General features: G+C 39.6%; 1 protein-coding gene across 1 annotated transcript in view; it reads right to left on the bottom strand.

Annotated features, from left to right (window-relative positions):
- LOC139751127 (uncharacterized) overlaps window positions 1–11,299 on the bottom strand; it is a 102,112-nt gene extending 90,813 nt beyond the window's left edge. Inside the window, exons 1-2 of the mRNA XM_071666226.1 lie at window positions 11,156–11,299; window positions 4,713–4,870 (exon numbers count right to left, since the gene is read on the bottom strand). Coding sequence (XP_071522327.1) covers window positions 4,713–4,865 — 153 coding nt within the window. The 5' untranslated portion in view covers window positions 4,866–4,870; window positions 11,156–11,299. The remainder of the gene's footprint in view (window positions 1–4,712; window positions 4,871–11,155) is intronic.
- Between the last annotated feature and the right edge of the window lie 3,261 nt (window positions 11,300–14,560).

Below are 14,560 nucleotides of genomic sequence, written 5' to 3'. Positions count from 1 at the left end.
GCAAAGGGCAAGTCTACTGCAGTGCTTGCAGAGGTTCCTCCCTAATGTTCCTACACTCTACTTATCCCTAATGCTTCTACCTAATGTTCCTACCAACTACTTCTACCTAATGTTACTACCTAATGCTCCTGCCTAAATATTCCTATCTACTACTAATGTCTATTGCTCCTAACACTTTGTCAAATGGCAGGGTGAGTGCATAGTGCTCACCACAGGAAAATTTAGTCACAAAAAATGGGGTGTGTGAGTTAAGTGTTGTCAAGCGTTATGTATGACAAGGAAAGATTGTATGTTTGTGGACAGAATACAAGTAGTCCATATGTGGGTGAAGTAGTAAGAAAAGAAAGCTACCTGGGTCAGAGGAGTGCAAGTTAACTACCCAGTACTGAAGTGTTGCCTCACTACAAAAGCGTCACTAACCCTCCCGATACCCAGGTGGGTAGTCCTGGTAATATATCACCCTGGTTGTCGTCTGTCTACCAACTACTACCTACACCCATCACTACTATCCAATTTCTCGAATCTAAAATTCGGATGCATTCAATTACATTTACTTCTCTTCATTAGTGCATAAACACTAACTATCCCCCATCTCACATAATCCTCTCATTTCTACTCTCATCAGTATGAGGCTCACTTCCTTACACTCACACATTCCCATAACTCCTCCTTTAGCCCTTTAGCTCTTACCCTCACACTAACCTCTGACTTCATCCTTTGGACATTCCCAAACCATTCTTCCTCATTCCCCTTGAGCTTTATTTCACAGAGAGCCAGGACATCCAGGTTCACTTCTATGAACATACTACCTATCTCTCACTTCTTTCTATCTTGATTACATCTAAATGTATTGAGACACCCATGTCAGAACCTTCAAGAACGATGGAACATTTAGTGTTATTTAAAAGAAGTACTGTGACAGCAAGATGGAAAACTGTAATGTACAGTATATAATTTCCTTTGTTTACAGACACTTATGAGAAATTTCATGTACCTATGACCTTTAGTGTAACCCCCAACAATACATCAAAGAGTATCTTTATATTCTTTTATCACAGTTCTCTTTAATATGTCACTGAATTTCTATTCTATCTATCTATATCTCTGATGCCAGGTCCCCACTGGAACTCCCACAAGGGGGTGGCCATGGCAAGTCTCCATAACTTGCAAACCCCTGCACCACTTCTTTGCCTTTAGTGCTTCAACCTTAACAGACCATTGGCAGAGGGTAACTCTACAACAGTGTTTACAAAGGCTCCGAACTAATATCTCTAGAGACTATATCTACCTAATGCTTCTGCATAATGTTCTTACATACTGCCTCTAACTAATGTTTCTACTAAATGCTCCTACTTAAATGTTCCTGCCTACTACTTTTATCTATTGCCCCTGACATTTTGCCAGAAGGCAGGTCTAGCACATAGTGCTTACAACAGGAAAATCTAGAGACAAAGAATGAGCAGTGTAGGTCAAGTGTTATGTATGACAAGGAGGAATTGTATGTTTATGGACAGAATGCTAGTAGTCCACATGTGGTCAGAGGATTGCAACTTGACAGCCATTGTAGTGTTGAATGCCTATGCAGGCGTCACTAATCCTTCCGATACCCAGGCAGGTTGTACTGGTAATATACCTCCTTGGTCATTGGCTGCCAACCAACTACCAACTACCTACCTCACTCAATTATAAGGTTCAATAATAAGGAAAATATTGTAAAATACATATAAATGGAGCAGCAGCATACAGTTTCAAGTGTTTCCTGTTCAGGGAGGTGTGTGTTTGCCTCATGATTAAAAACGTGACATGGTGGATGGTATTTTTTTTACGCAATTTTCTACATTGTGTTCTCACCTATTGCATGAACTAATGGTTATCTACATCTTCAGAAAAAATGCAGGGAGAAAACCTTACCTAGCATCTGGAATCACATCAGCTGTGTTCAAAACTTGTCTTTCACTCTGTAAATCATATCTTAATATAATTTTCTATATAAATCTCTTTGATTGGTTTATGACTAATCTATACACTAAAAATGAATTACAGAGTACAATATCAAGAAATATAGAGTAACAGAAATATAGGAGGTGCAACAGTGTACAGTTTAAAAGTTCAGGAAGGGGAGTGTGGAACAGTTGTTTCATAATTCAAAATATACCTCTTCCTAGCCAGTGGTACAATTAATTGTATACTTTAAACATCTTATGATGCATTTCTCTAGTAGGTTCATCACTAATTCATGCACTAAAAATATGCTACATTTTAAGAAAAATAATGGAAATATGGATGGTACAGCAGAATGTTTGCAGTTCATGAAGCAAAGGTAAGGCAAGTAATCGCACGTCATGTAAAAACATTCATCATTTTTTGCCAATAATATGGTAATTTGTAGTAGGTTCTTACCTAATGCAATGATTAACAATTATCTACAGATGTACAATGATTATACGACAAACCATAACCTATCTCAGATCCCAAAGAAATGAGAATATGACAAATAGGCAAATACCCATTTGTCATTTCCTGTACCCATCTATATCTCTGATACCTATTCCCAACAGCAACTTCCTCAAAAGGGTGGTAAGGGCAATAGATTATCCATAACTAGTGAACCTCAATACCGCTTCTTAGTCTTCAGCACCTTAACCTTAACATGCCACAGGCAGAGGGCAAGTCTAGTTCAGTGTTTGTAGAGGCTCTTACCTAATGCTCCTGACTAATGTTACACCAATTACTTCTACCTAATGTTTCTACCGAATGCTCCAGCCTAAATGTTCCTACCAACTACTTCTATCTATTGTTTTTACCATTTTGCCAAAAGGAAGGGCTAGTGCATAGTGCTCACCATATGAAAATCTAAGTTACGATTAATTAGGTGTGTGAGCTGGGTGTCATCAAAAGTCAGGTATGACAAGGAGAGATTGTATGTCTGTGAACAGAATGCAAGTAGTCCACATGTGGGAAAGGCAGAAATAAAAGAAAGCTACCTGGGTCAGAGGAGTGCTACTTAACAGCGACTCAAGTGTTGGCTCATTATGCAGACATCACTAACCCTCCTGATACCCAGCAGGGTAGTACTGGTAAATATGTATGTGCTGTATACTATTTTCACTGTTTGGATAATGCTTTGAGTGTTATTTGGCATTACTGTAACATCCACTATTTCTTGGATACCCAACATGACAGGAATAGCCAAGTCTGCCTGTCAGAAACCAAGTGTCCTCTTTAGATGTCGAAACTTTTCTTTGGAACATTTGGTCCATTTATTCAAGGGACTGATTCATCCCTTGCACTTTGCCACAATGTTCGTTCACTTTCCCTCTTCTAAAGGTATTACTTTGGTTTTTGCTCCCGGGAGCGGGCTGCTTGTGTGCCCCCACCACTTGCTAGATCACACAATACTCAGCAAGCAGCTACATCACATGATTATCGTGTAGCCATCAGCAACTCAAGGGTAGGCCATTTTGATACCTGCTACTTTCCCTATCAGTTGAAGCTCTGAAACTCTCTACCCTCTCATGTCTTTCCCAGTGACTATGACCTTGCACATTCCAAAAGAGGTTTTTCACTTTCTCAAAAATTCGTAAATACTTTACCTTGCTTTTTTTTTTATGTTTCATAATTCTCTCTGTATTTCAATTAAGGCCCAGCCTTGATGTGGACTTTTGTCCATGACTGGAGCCTTCAACATAAATATGATTTCTATTATTTACACATTTTGCATATACAGCATTTCATGTTTGTTCGTTTTAAGCTCATGGTCCCTAAACCCTTATTCAAATAAAATGAATGTCATGACATAGTGCGAATCGATATTGTGCAAACTTTTATGGTACCTATCTCACACCATAACTAGCCCCTTTTTTTACTGCGATATCTTATAATCAATAAACATTTTTTTCTATCAATGACAGCTCTAATATAGGCCCTCACAGATAACATTTTTGATCAGCTCTAATCATATAAATCTCTTCCCTTTAATTTTACATTCAGTATTTGTATGATACTTCTTATATTATCATTGTTCATCGCAAACATGAAAAAAATCAACGTTCAGAGTGACATGGAGAAAAGGCAACAAATAACAGAATAATTACATCCTTCCTTCCTATTCATTGTACCATTAGAGGCCCTCAAATCTGATATCTTTCATTAGTTGTTAAAGTGTAAATCTTTTCCCCACTTCAAAACATTATTTCCATGTTATAAACTATTGCTGTTCACTACATATTTTTAAAATCAATATTAGTAAGAGATTTGAAAGGATCTGAAGCTAACATTATGCAATCAAATTTAAGGAAAATTCCCCAAATTTGATATATCCAAACACACACATACACACACACACACACACACAAAATTATGGGTTGATCTCATGAGTCAAGGGATTCAAATGAATTTTAGTACCATGTTATGTAATAACCTCTCTAGAATACAACTAGAACTCAACACCACCCTACACCACCACATCCACTTGTGACTGTATGTCTGCTTTAATTGTTGAATGCTCAACACCTTTTGTACAGTTTACATACAATACACTTATGTATGTTCAAGTTGACTACCTAATTTTACCCAAAAAATTGGTCCTAAAACCTCAATTCTAACATAAACACACATAGTATTTGTTCCCTCTGTAGAAGAACATGCAGAATACCTGAAAAACACTTTTTTACATAATCACAACAAAATGAGGACAGTTGTCAATTACAGACCTCTTTATGTACACGTTGGAGCTCAACCACATTGTTCAAGTTTTCCTTCACTGTTTGCACAGAGCTCTTTGGATCTATGCCAATGCCAGTACCATCACTACTGCTACTTGCACCATTCCCTTCATCTCGTATTGGGGATAATGTTTTCTTCATTTTTTCTGAAAAGGTTTGAATCAAAATTCTTAAAAAATTTTTTTTACACAAACCAAAACATTTCATGAGGTCAAATTCTTAAAAGTTTTCAAAATATATAATTAGATTCCTTTCTGGAAGCAATGCAATGGATGGTTACCATAAGTTAATCTGTTCACCACTTGCATCGTTGACTGAAGCTATACAGTGATATATCAACAAAATGTTTTGCTTTGAAGTGGAACAGAAAAAATCAGGTATCAGCCACCTCCAGTGTCAACTTGCAGCACATTCCCAGGATAATCTAGTACACTTAAACAAAAAGTAACCATATACTATCGTTATTACTCTTGATTTGATATCCAGTTCTGGATAATAAGCTTTAAATCATCTATAACAAATACTACAAATGATGCAATATAAATATAGTTCAGATAAACAGTATCATAAAACTACCACCATCTAGTCTACAAAGCACAGCTTAAAACATGGAAAAAAATGATAAGCAATCATAACTTTTCTTACGAAATAACTTAATGGGTCTAGTTAGACATCTCTTAGAAGTTAGTTTTTGGTGGGCTAAGCATTTCATCCCACATGACCAGAGAAGATATCTTTATTATAAAAATTTTTGCAAAGCACAATCAAAATGGGATAAACATATGCTCACTACATTGTTTGGAATTAACAGCACTATAGTAAGCTATCACAAAGATAAAGCTTACTTACTGATAAAATATCAAAAACTTTTGTTCCTTGTACATGGATTCCCAAAAGTATTAAAGGTTGTGGGACATACCTTGGGAAGACTAATGAAGTAATGTTGAAAAATTAAATGAAGATTACAAGGAAACATAAAAAGACAAAAATAGTAAGCAAAAAAGCTAAAGCACAGGAAAAGTTAAACTTCACTCAATAACTAAGAACGTGTGTGGTAGGGTGTCGACGGAAATGGATGAAAGCAGCAAGTATGAATATGTACATGTGTATATATGTATATGTCTGTGTATGAATATGTATGTATACGTTGAAATGTATAGGTATGTACATGTGCATGTGTGGGCGCATATGTATATGCATGGTGCGTGGGTGGGTTGGGCCATTCTTTCATCTGTTTCCTTGAGCTATCTTGCTAATGCTAATAAGAAAAACAGCGACACAGTATAATAAATAAATAATATATTCTTCTATTTATTATACTTTGTCTCTGGCGTTAGCGAGGTAGCACAAGAAAACAGTCGAAAGACATGTATACATACACGTCCACACATGCACATATACACACCTACACATCCCAACGTATACATATATATACGCACACACAGACATATACATATATACACATGCACATAATTCATACTTGCTGCCTTTACTCATTCCCGTCACCACCTAGCCACACATGAAATGACACCCCCCTCACCCACCACGTGTGCAAGGTAGCAATAGGAAAAAAAAAACAAAGGCCACATTGGTCACACTCAGTCTTTAGCTGTCATGTATAATGCACTGAAACCACAGCTCCCTTTCCACATCCAGGCCCCACACAACCTTCCATGGTTTACCAAGACACTTCACATGCCCTGGTTCAATCCTTTGACAGCATGTCGAGTAGGTATACCACATCGTTCCAATTCACTCCATTCCTTGCATGCCTTTCACCCTCCTGCATGTTCAGGCCCCAATCACTCAAAACCTTTTTCACTCCATCCCTCCACCTCCAATTTGGTCTCCTACTTCTCGTTCCCTCCACCTCTGACACATATATCCTCTTTGTCAATCTTTCTTCACTCATTCTCTCCATGTGACCAAACCATTTCAATACACCCTCTTCTGCTCTCTCAACCACACTCTTATTATCATCACACATCTCTCTTACCCTTTCATTACTTACTAGATCAAACCACCTCACACCACATATTATCCTCAACCATCTCATCTCCAACACATCCACCCTCCTCCACACAACCCTATCTATAGCCCACACCTCACATTCATACAACATCCACTTTTGCTTTGCGAGATAATATTCTCACCTTTCACACATTCTTCAACGCTCCTAAAACTTTCACCCCCTCCCCCACCCTGTGACTAACTTCTGCTTCCATGGTTTCATCCGCTGCCAAATCCACTCCCAGATATCTAAAACACTTCACTTACTCCAGTTGTTCTCCATTCAAACTTACCTCCCAGATGATTTGTCCCTCAACCTTACTGTACCTAATAACCTTGCTCTTATTCACATCTACTCTCAGCTTTCTTCTTTCACACACTTTACCAAACTCAGTCACCAGCTTCTGCAGTTTCTCACATGAATCAGCCACCAGTGCTGTATCATCAGCAAACAACAACTGACTCACTTCCCAAGCCCTCTCATCCACAACGGAATGCATACTTGCCCCTATCTGCAAAACTCTTGGATTCACCTCCCTAAAAAGCCATCCATAAACAAATCAAACAACCATGGAGACATCACACACCCCTGCCGCAAACCTACATTCACTGAGAACCAATCACATTCTTCTCTTCCTCCTCGTACGAACACATGCCTTACATCCTCGATAAAAACTTTTCACTGCTTCTAGCAGCTTGCCTTCCACACCATATACTCTTAATACCTTCCACAGAGCATTCTCTATCAACTCTATCATATGCCTTCTCCAGATCTATAAATGCTACATACAAATCAATATGTTTTTCTAAGTATTTCTCACATACATTTTTCAAAGCAAACACCTGATCCACACATCCTCTACCACTTCTGAAGCCACACTACTCTTCCCCAATCTGAAGCTCTGTACATGCCTTCACCCTCTCAATCAATACCCTCCCACTTAATTTCCCAGAAATACTCAACAAATTTATACCCCTGTAATTTGAACACTCACTTTTATCCCCTTTGCCTTTGTACAATGGCACTATGCATGCATTCCGCCAATCTTCAGGCACTTCACCATATGCCCTACATACAATGAATATCCTAACCAACCAGTCAACAACACAGTTACCCCCTTTCTTAATAAATTCCACTGCAGTACCAACTAAACTCGCCGCCTTGCCGGCTTTCATCTTCCGCAAAGCTCTCAATACTTCATCTCTGTTTACCAAATCATTCTCCCCGACCCTCTCATTTCACACACCACCTCAACTAAAACACCCTAAATCTGCCACTCTATCATCAAACGCACTCAACAAGCCTTCAAAATACTCACTCCATCTCCTCACATCACCACTACTTGTTATTACCTACCCATTAGTCCCCTTCACTGATGTTCCCATTTGTTCTCTTGTTTTACACACTATATTTACCTCCTTTCAAAACATCTTTAAATTCTCCCTAAAATTTGATGATACTCTTTCACCCCAACTCTCATTTGCCCTCTTTTTCACCTCTTGCACCTTTTTCTTGACCACCTGCCTCCTTCTTTTATACATCTCCCAGTCATTTGCACTATTTGCACTATCTCCCAGCAAAAATTGACCAAATGCCTATCTCTTCTCTTTCACTAATAATCTTACTTCTTCATCCCACCACTCACTACCCTTTCTAATCTGCCCACCTCCCACCTTTAATAAATATATATATTATTTATTTATTATTTATTTTGCTTTGTCGCTGTCTCCCGCATTAGCGAGGTAGCACAAGGAAACAGACGAAAGAATGGCCCAACCCACTCACATACACATGTATATACATACACGTCCACACACGCAAACATACATACCTATACATCTCAATGTACACATATATGTACACACACAGACATATACATATATACACATGTACATAATTCATACTGTCTGCCTTTATCTATTCCCATCGCCACCTCGCCACACATGGAATAACAACCCCCTCCCCCCTCATGTGTGCGAGGTAGTGCTAGGAAAAGACAACAAATGCCACTTTCGTTCACACTCAGTCTCTAGCTGTCATGTAATAATGCACCGAAACCACAGCTCCCTTTCCATATCCAGGCCCCACAGGACTTTCCATGGTTTACCCCAGACACTTCACATGCCCTGGTTCAATCCATTCACAGCACATCGACCCTGGTACACCATATCATTCCAGTTCACTCTATTCCTTGCATGCCTTTCACCCTCCTACATGTTCAGGCCCCGATCGCTCAAAATCCCCTTCACTCCATCCTTCCACCTCCAATTTGGTCTCCCACTTCTCCTCGTTCCCTCCACCTCTGACACATATATCCTCTTTGTCAATCTTTCCTCACTCATTCTCTCCATGTGACCAAACCACTTCAAAAAAAATCCTCTTCTGCGCTCTCAACTACACTCATTTTATTACCACACATCTCTCTCACCCTTTCATTACTCACTCAATCAAACCACCTCACACCACATATTGTCCTCAACCATCTCATTTGCAACACATCCACTCTCCTCCACACAATTCTATCTATAGCCCACGCCTCACAACCATATAACATTGTTGGAACCACTATACCTTCAAACATACCTATTTTTGCTTTCCGAGATAATGTTCTCGCCTTCCACACATTTTTCAACGCTCCCAGAACTTTCGCCCCCTCCCCACCCTGTGACTCGCTTCCATGCTTTCATCTGCTGCCAAATCCACAGTATTTCATTCTTCAAAGCTTAATTTATTCTATGGGCCAGATCTTCCTGTATGTCTTTGGGATTATACCAACTTGCAAAAAGCAATTGCCTTAAGAGTTATAATGTGGCACACAAGAGCCCTATCTTTGAGATGGCAACCCCATCGCCACAGAAAGTAGATCCTCTTTATCTAGACCAACATATCAACTAAGGGGTACATTAAAGAAATATGAAAGACCTCCATATTTATCTACTCCAAGGAAAGGCCTCTCAGGAAGGCAAGGTGGAAGCTACTGTCCTAATATTATGACATCAATATATAGGCCAGGCTGGGTCATAAAAAGTTTCTTAATTCTGGAAAATACGTTCTTTGCTGAGGGAGCTTTTATGCTCCTTGATGAACCAACAGATGTTCCCTCTATATAGTCTTTGGGGGTCTCTACAAATTCTAAGATCTGCCTAGATATAAGAAATGACATTCACTAGCTGGTGTTATCCATGAATAAGCACCATAGGAATACTTTTCACTAAAAAGCAGTATTAGAAACAGGGGCAAACCAAATTTACTGAAATCTGTCAATTAATTCGCATATTTTCAGATTTTTCTGAACTGCAATTTCTTTGTGTATGTTTAAAATGATGCTGAACAAATCAAAAAAGCTAATGCTGATAGTCTTATCATCACTCTAAAATTATCATAGGATTAACAGGGTTGAGTTTAGATCTGCCTGGGCTGGGATCAATAAAGATAATAAATCAACAATTACACATTAGTAAAAATACCACAATAACTGTCGTAATGAACCAAGACTTATAGCAAAAAAGTATGAAAGGAACATTTGAGGCAACAGTAGCAGATGCATTAAATGAATCCATTGGCATAGACCAAAATGTCAGCCAGTAGTTGCCGAAAACCCAGTAAATATCAAACGACAAAATGTCAGTAAGTACAGTAATAGGAGGCTGGTGTCAGCGAACCATCCCCTCAACTCTCTTGCATTGTGCTTGTATTTTTGGCTCTCTTCAACTGTGCAAACTGGGTATGGTGCTGGACTTAACGTCTTTGGTATCCATTTGAAATTTCCAATCTTTCGGAAAAAATAGGTGTTTTTCAAGATGTGCAAGACAGTTTCTATAAAAAAAAGAAAAAAATCACATAAAAATATTGAAATAACAGCAAATCAATGTTTTAGTATCTGAGTTTTGCTGTATTTCAGTGTTCTGGGGTATGGTGACACAACCCATGCGAAATGTTCAGGGTTAAAATCACACCTGAAAATCTAGAGAATGACTTGATATAATCTTGAAAACGTTGGCGGCTGCGTATGTAACACTTGACGTTATCTCCTTATTTGTTAAATATATTCCTTATCATTTCTTAACCACCGTGGGAAACGTCAAATCCTTACCAAGTTTCGTGGTGACCTATAGCTAATAACTAAATTGTTTTAACATAAAAATTATTCTGCATGAGCAGCTTCATGTAACTTGCACTCGCGTCATACAAGCAATACATATTAGTCAGTGTCAGCCTTTTGAAAAATCTTGCCAGAGTACGATCTATAATTTACTTGCGTTTTGATGGTTACGACACAACTGCCCCCGGCGGTACTATCAGAAGCACAGCTCTCCACGACCTTATATACGGTCCGGTGGAGTCTATTGGTAGATCTACTTACACTTAAACACAGGAAAACTTAGACTAAATAGGTGACGCCTCAGCAACGGGGTTATACCTTCCTCACTCGTCGTCCGTCACACTGCCCTTTTGAATCAGCTGTGCGCGAAATCATCTACATACGATATACATATCTTTAATAACATATTCTTGGCTTTATGATAATATCAAATATTAATAACTAATGCAGAAAAATATCATTGTATTATTTTCTCGCAGATATACATTAAAACTCTAAAGAATTATCAATATTTAACAATACATTCTTTTAAGAGTATTAAGAGTTCTTTTCAAAATCTATGTCAATCAAAACAACCTTCGGTTTTGTACATGACACATTTCATTATCTTCCCCGCACATCTGTAGACTTAATATGGTAACTACCAATCAATGGCATTTACCACCGCCTAGTGTAGGACTGCTCACCTAAGAACCCCGCCTTCTTTAACTCGATATATATATATATATATATATATATATATATATATATATATATATATATATATATATATATATATATTTATCTATTTATCTATTTATTTGTTTTGCTTTGTCGCTGTCTCCCGCGTTTGCGAGGTAGCGCAAGTAAACAAGACGAAAGAAATGGCCCAACCCACCCCCATACACATGTATATACATACACGTCCACACACGCAAATATACATACCCATACATTTCAATGTACACATATATATATACACACACAGACCCATACATATATACACATGCACACAATTCACACTGTCTGCCTTTATTCATTCTAATCGCCACCTCGCCACACATGGAATAACATCCCCCTCCCTCCTCATGTGAGCGAGGTAGCGCTAGGAAAAGGCAACAAAGGCCCCATTCGTTCACACTCAGTCTCTAGCTGTCATGCAATAATGCCCGAAAGCACAGCTCCCTTTCCACATCCAGGCCCCACACAACTTTCCATGGTTTACTCCAGACGCTTCACATGTCCTGATTCAATCCATTGACAGCACGTCGACCCCGGTATACCACATCGATCCAATTCACTCTATTCCTTGCCCGCCTTTCACCCTCCTTCATGTTCAGGCCCCGATCACTCAAAAATCTTTTTCACTCCACCTTTCCACCTCCAATTTGGTCTCCCACTTCTCCTCGTTCCCTCCACCTCCGACACATATATCCTCTTGGTCAATCTTTCCTCATTCATTCTCTCCATGTGCCCAAACCATTTCAAAACACCCTCTTCTGCTCTCTCAACCACGCTCTTTTTATTTCCACACATCTCTCTTACCCTTACGTTACTTACTCGATCAAACCACCTCACACCACACATTGTCCTCAAACATCTCATTTCCAGCACATCCACCCTCCTGCGCACAACTCTATCCATAGCCCACGCCTCGCAACCATACAACATTGTTGGAGCCACTATTCCTTCAAACATACCCATTTTTGCTTTCCGAAATAATGTTCTCGACTTCCACACATTCTTCAAGGCTCCCAGAATTTTCGCCCCCTCCCCCACCCTATGATTCACTTCCGCTTCCATGGTTCCATCCGCTGCCAGATCCACTCCCAGATATCTAAAACACTTTACTTCCTCCAGTTTTTCCCCATTCAAACTTACCTCCCAATTGACTTGACCCTCAACCCTACTGTACCTAATAACCTTGCTCTTATTCACATTTACTCTTAACTTTCTTCTTTCACACACTTTACCAAACTCAGTCACCAGCTTCTGCAGTTTCTCACATGAATCAGCCACCAGCGCTGTATCATCAGCGAACAATAACTATTTCTTTCAAACTATTCGCCATTTCCCACGTTAGCAAGGTAGCGTTAAGAACAGAGGACTGGGCCTTTGAGGGAATATCCTCACCTGGCCCCTTCTCTGTTCCCTCTTTTGGAAAAAAAAAAAAAAAAAAAACGAGAGGGGAGGATTTCCAGCCCCCCGCTCCCTCCCCTTTTAGTCGCCTTCTATGACACGCAGGGAATGCGTGGGAAGTATTCTTTCTCCCCTATCCCCAGGGATATATATATATATATATATATATATATATATATATATATATATATATATATATATATATATATATATATATATATATATATATATATTCTAACCACTTTCTTTTAAGGTCCTAGAATTAACAGACTTTTCCAAGGGCTCCTGCAGCTCCAGGATTTTCTTACTCACCAGCAGGAAGAAAATGGACTTTGCAACCAGAAGTCCTAGACGAGAGTGTACTCGTCTTATTATGATACTGACCTGCCAAAGTTGCCTTGTCTCTCGTACTGTAACGTAGAGCAAGACGCAGCCCCTCTAACACCTGTGAGGTGTTACCACTCGTACATTCTAGGACTATTCATATGTAAGACAGTGACATACCACTAATCTCAAGGCATCGTTTGTAGCTAGACTGATCATGGATACCACCACATGAATGGTTATGGTACCAGCAGGCCCAATGCGACAGAGGGGGGGTAGCGTTCGTCCCCGGGGGTGAAGCTCCCCTTTCACTCCAATCCTACTTAACGTATATCTCATTTCCAACTGTTAAGCAAAATGACTCGTCCCCACTTCCTTGACAACACCTCATTCTCGACTATTTCCCTTGTGTTTAGGGTCTGTATCCTACCGGTCACAGAGGCACGAGTGGAATGTGGCATTCGGTAAAATGAGAGGGAAAAAGAAAGATATTATTTCTCAAGCTCGCCTGATGAACTTGGTAACCGTGGCAGTGGCGTCGGCTCGAGCGAGCAAGTTGGATTTTCCTGTCGTCATTTGAGCTGTTCATCAGCCGTAAACCCCCTAAAACCGGTTACCTGTAGACTCTACGTAATCATCAACATGGTCTGGTTTTTCTATGTATATGGACGCCTGATACGTCAAGAATGGGGAAAATTATGATTCGAGTAATGGCTGATATATTTGTTTTGCTCATAACATCGATGAAAATAGATACTGATGGACATTAACACCAATGTACTTCCTGAACCTTACTTATATTGTGAGATTTAAACAGCTACTGCTGCTGTGCAGTCGCTTTTTATGAGCTCGTTGTTGACCTTATTCAAGATCTTTTAATCAAGTTCTTAAAAAGTTAACGAGATGAACTGGTGTCCGACGAGGTCATTAACCCTCGGGGGCGTCCTTAATTAGTGCTGGAATCACCAATGAGCAGTGGATCGTCGCCAATTGCCAACGATTCTGTATCATATGCCTCTTCCTACGCCATCGCGAGTGACAGAAAGTAATAAGAGAACGTAGACATGAACCAGGGCTCCCTGACGCTTCAAGAGAGGTTGTATCAAGAGGGGAAAGACAAAGGAAAGAAGAGACTTGCACGACTTAGCTGTACGAGGGAAGGAGGCGTCATAACAGTTAATGCTCGAGTGGCCGGACTCGACACAAACTGTGAGAAGTAGCAGCCAAACACGTGCCACACCCCCATTCCTTGTGGGGTGGGGAACAGACAATTCACCAGAA

Source organism: Panulirus ornatus, chromosome 11 (assembly GCF_036320965.1).
Source record: "Panulirus ornatus isolate Po-2019 chromosome 11, ASM3632096v1, whole genome shotgun sequence".
Lineage (NCBI taxonomy): Eukaryota > Metazoa > Arthropoda > Malacostraca > Decapoda > Palinuridae > Panulirus > Panulirus ornatus.
This window is presented reverse-complemented; position numbering and strand designations above follow the sequence as displayed.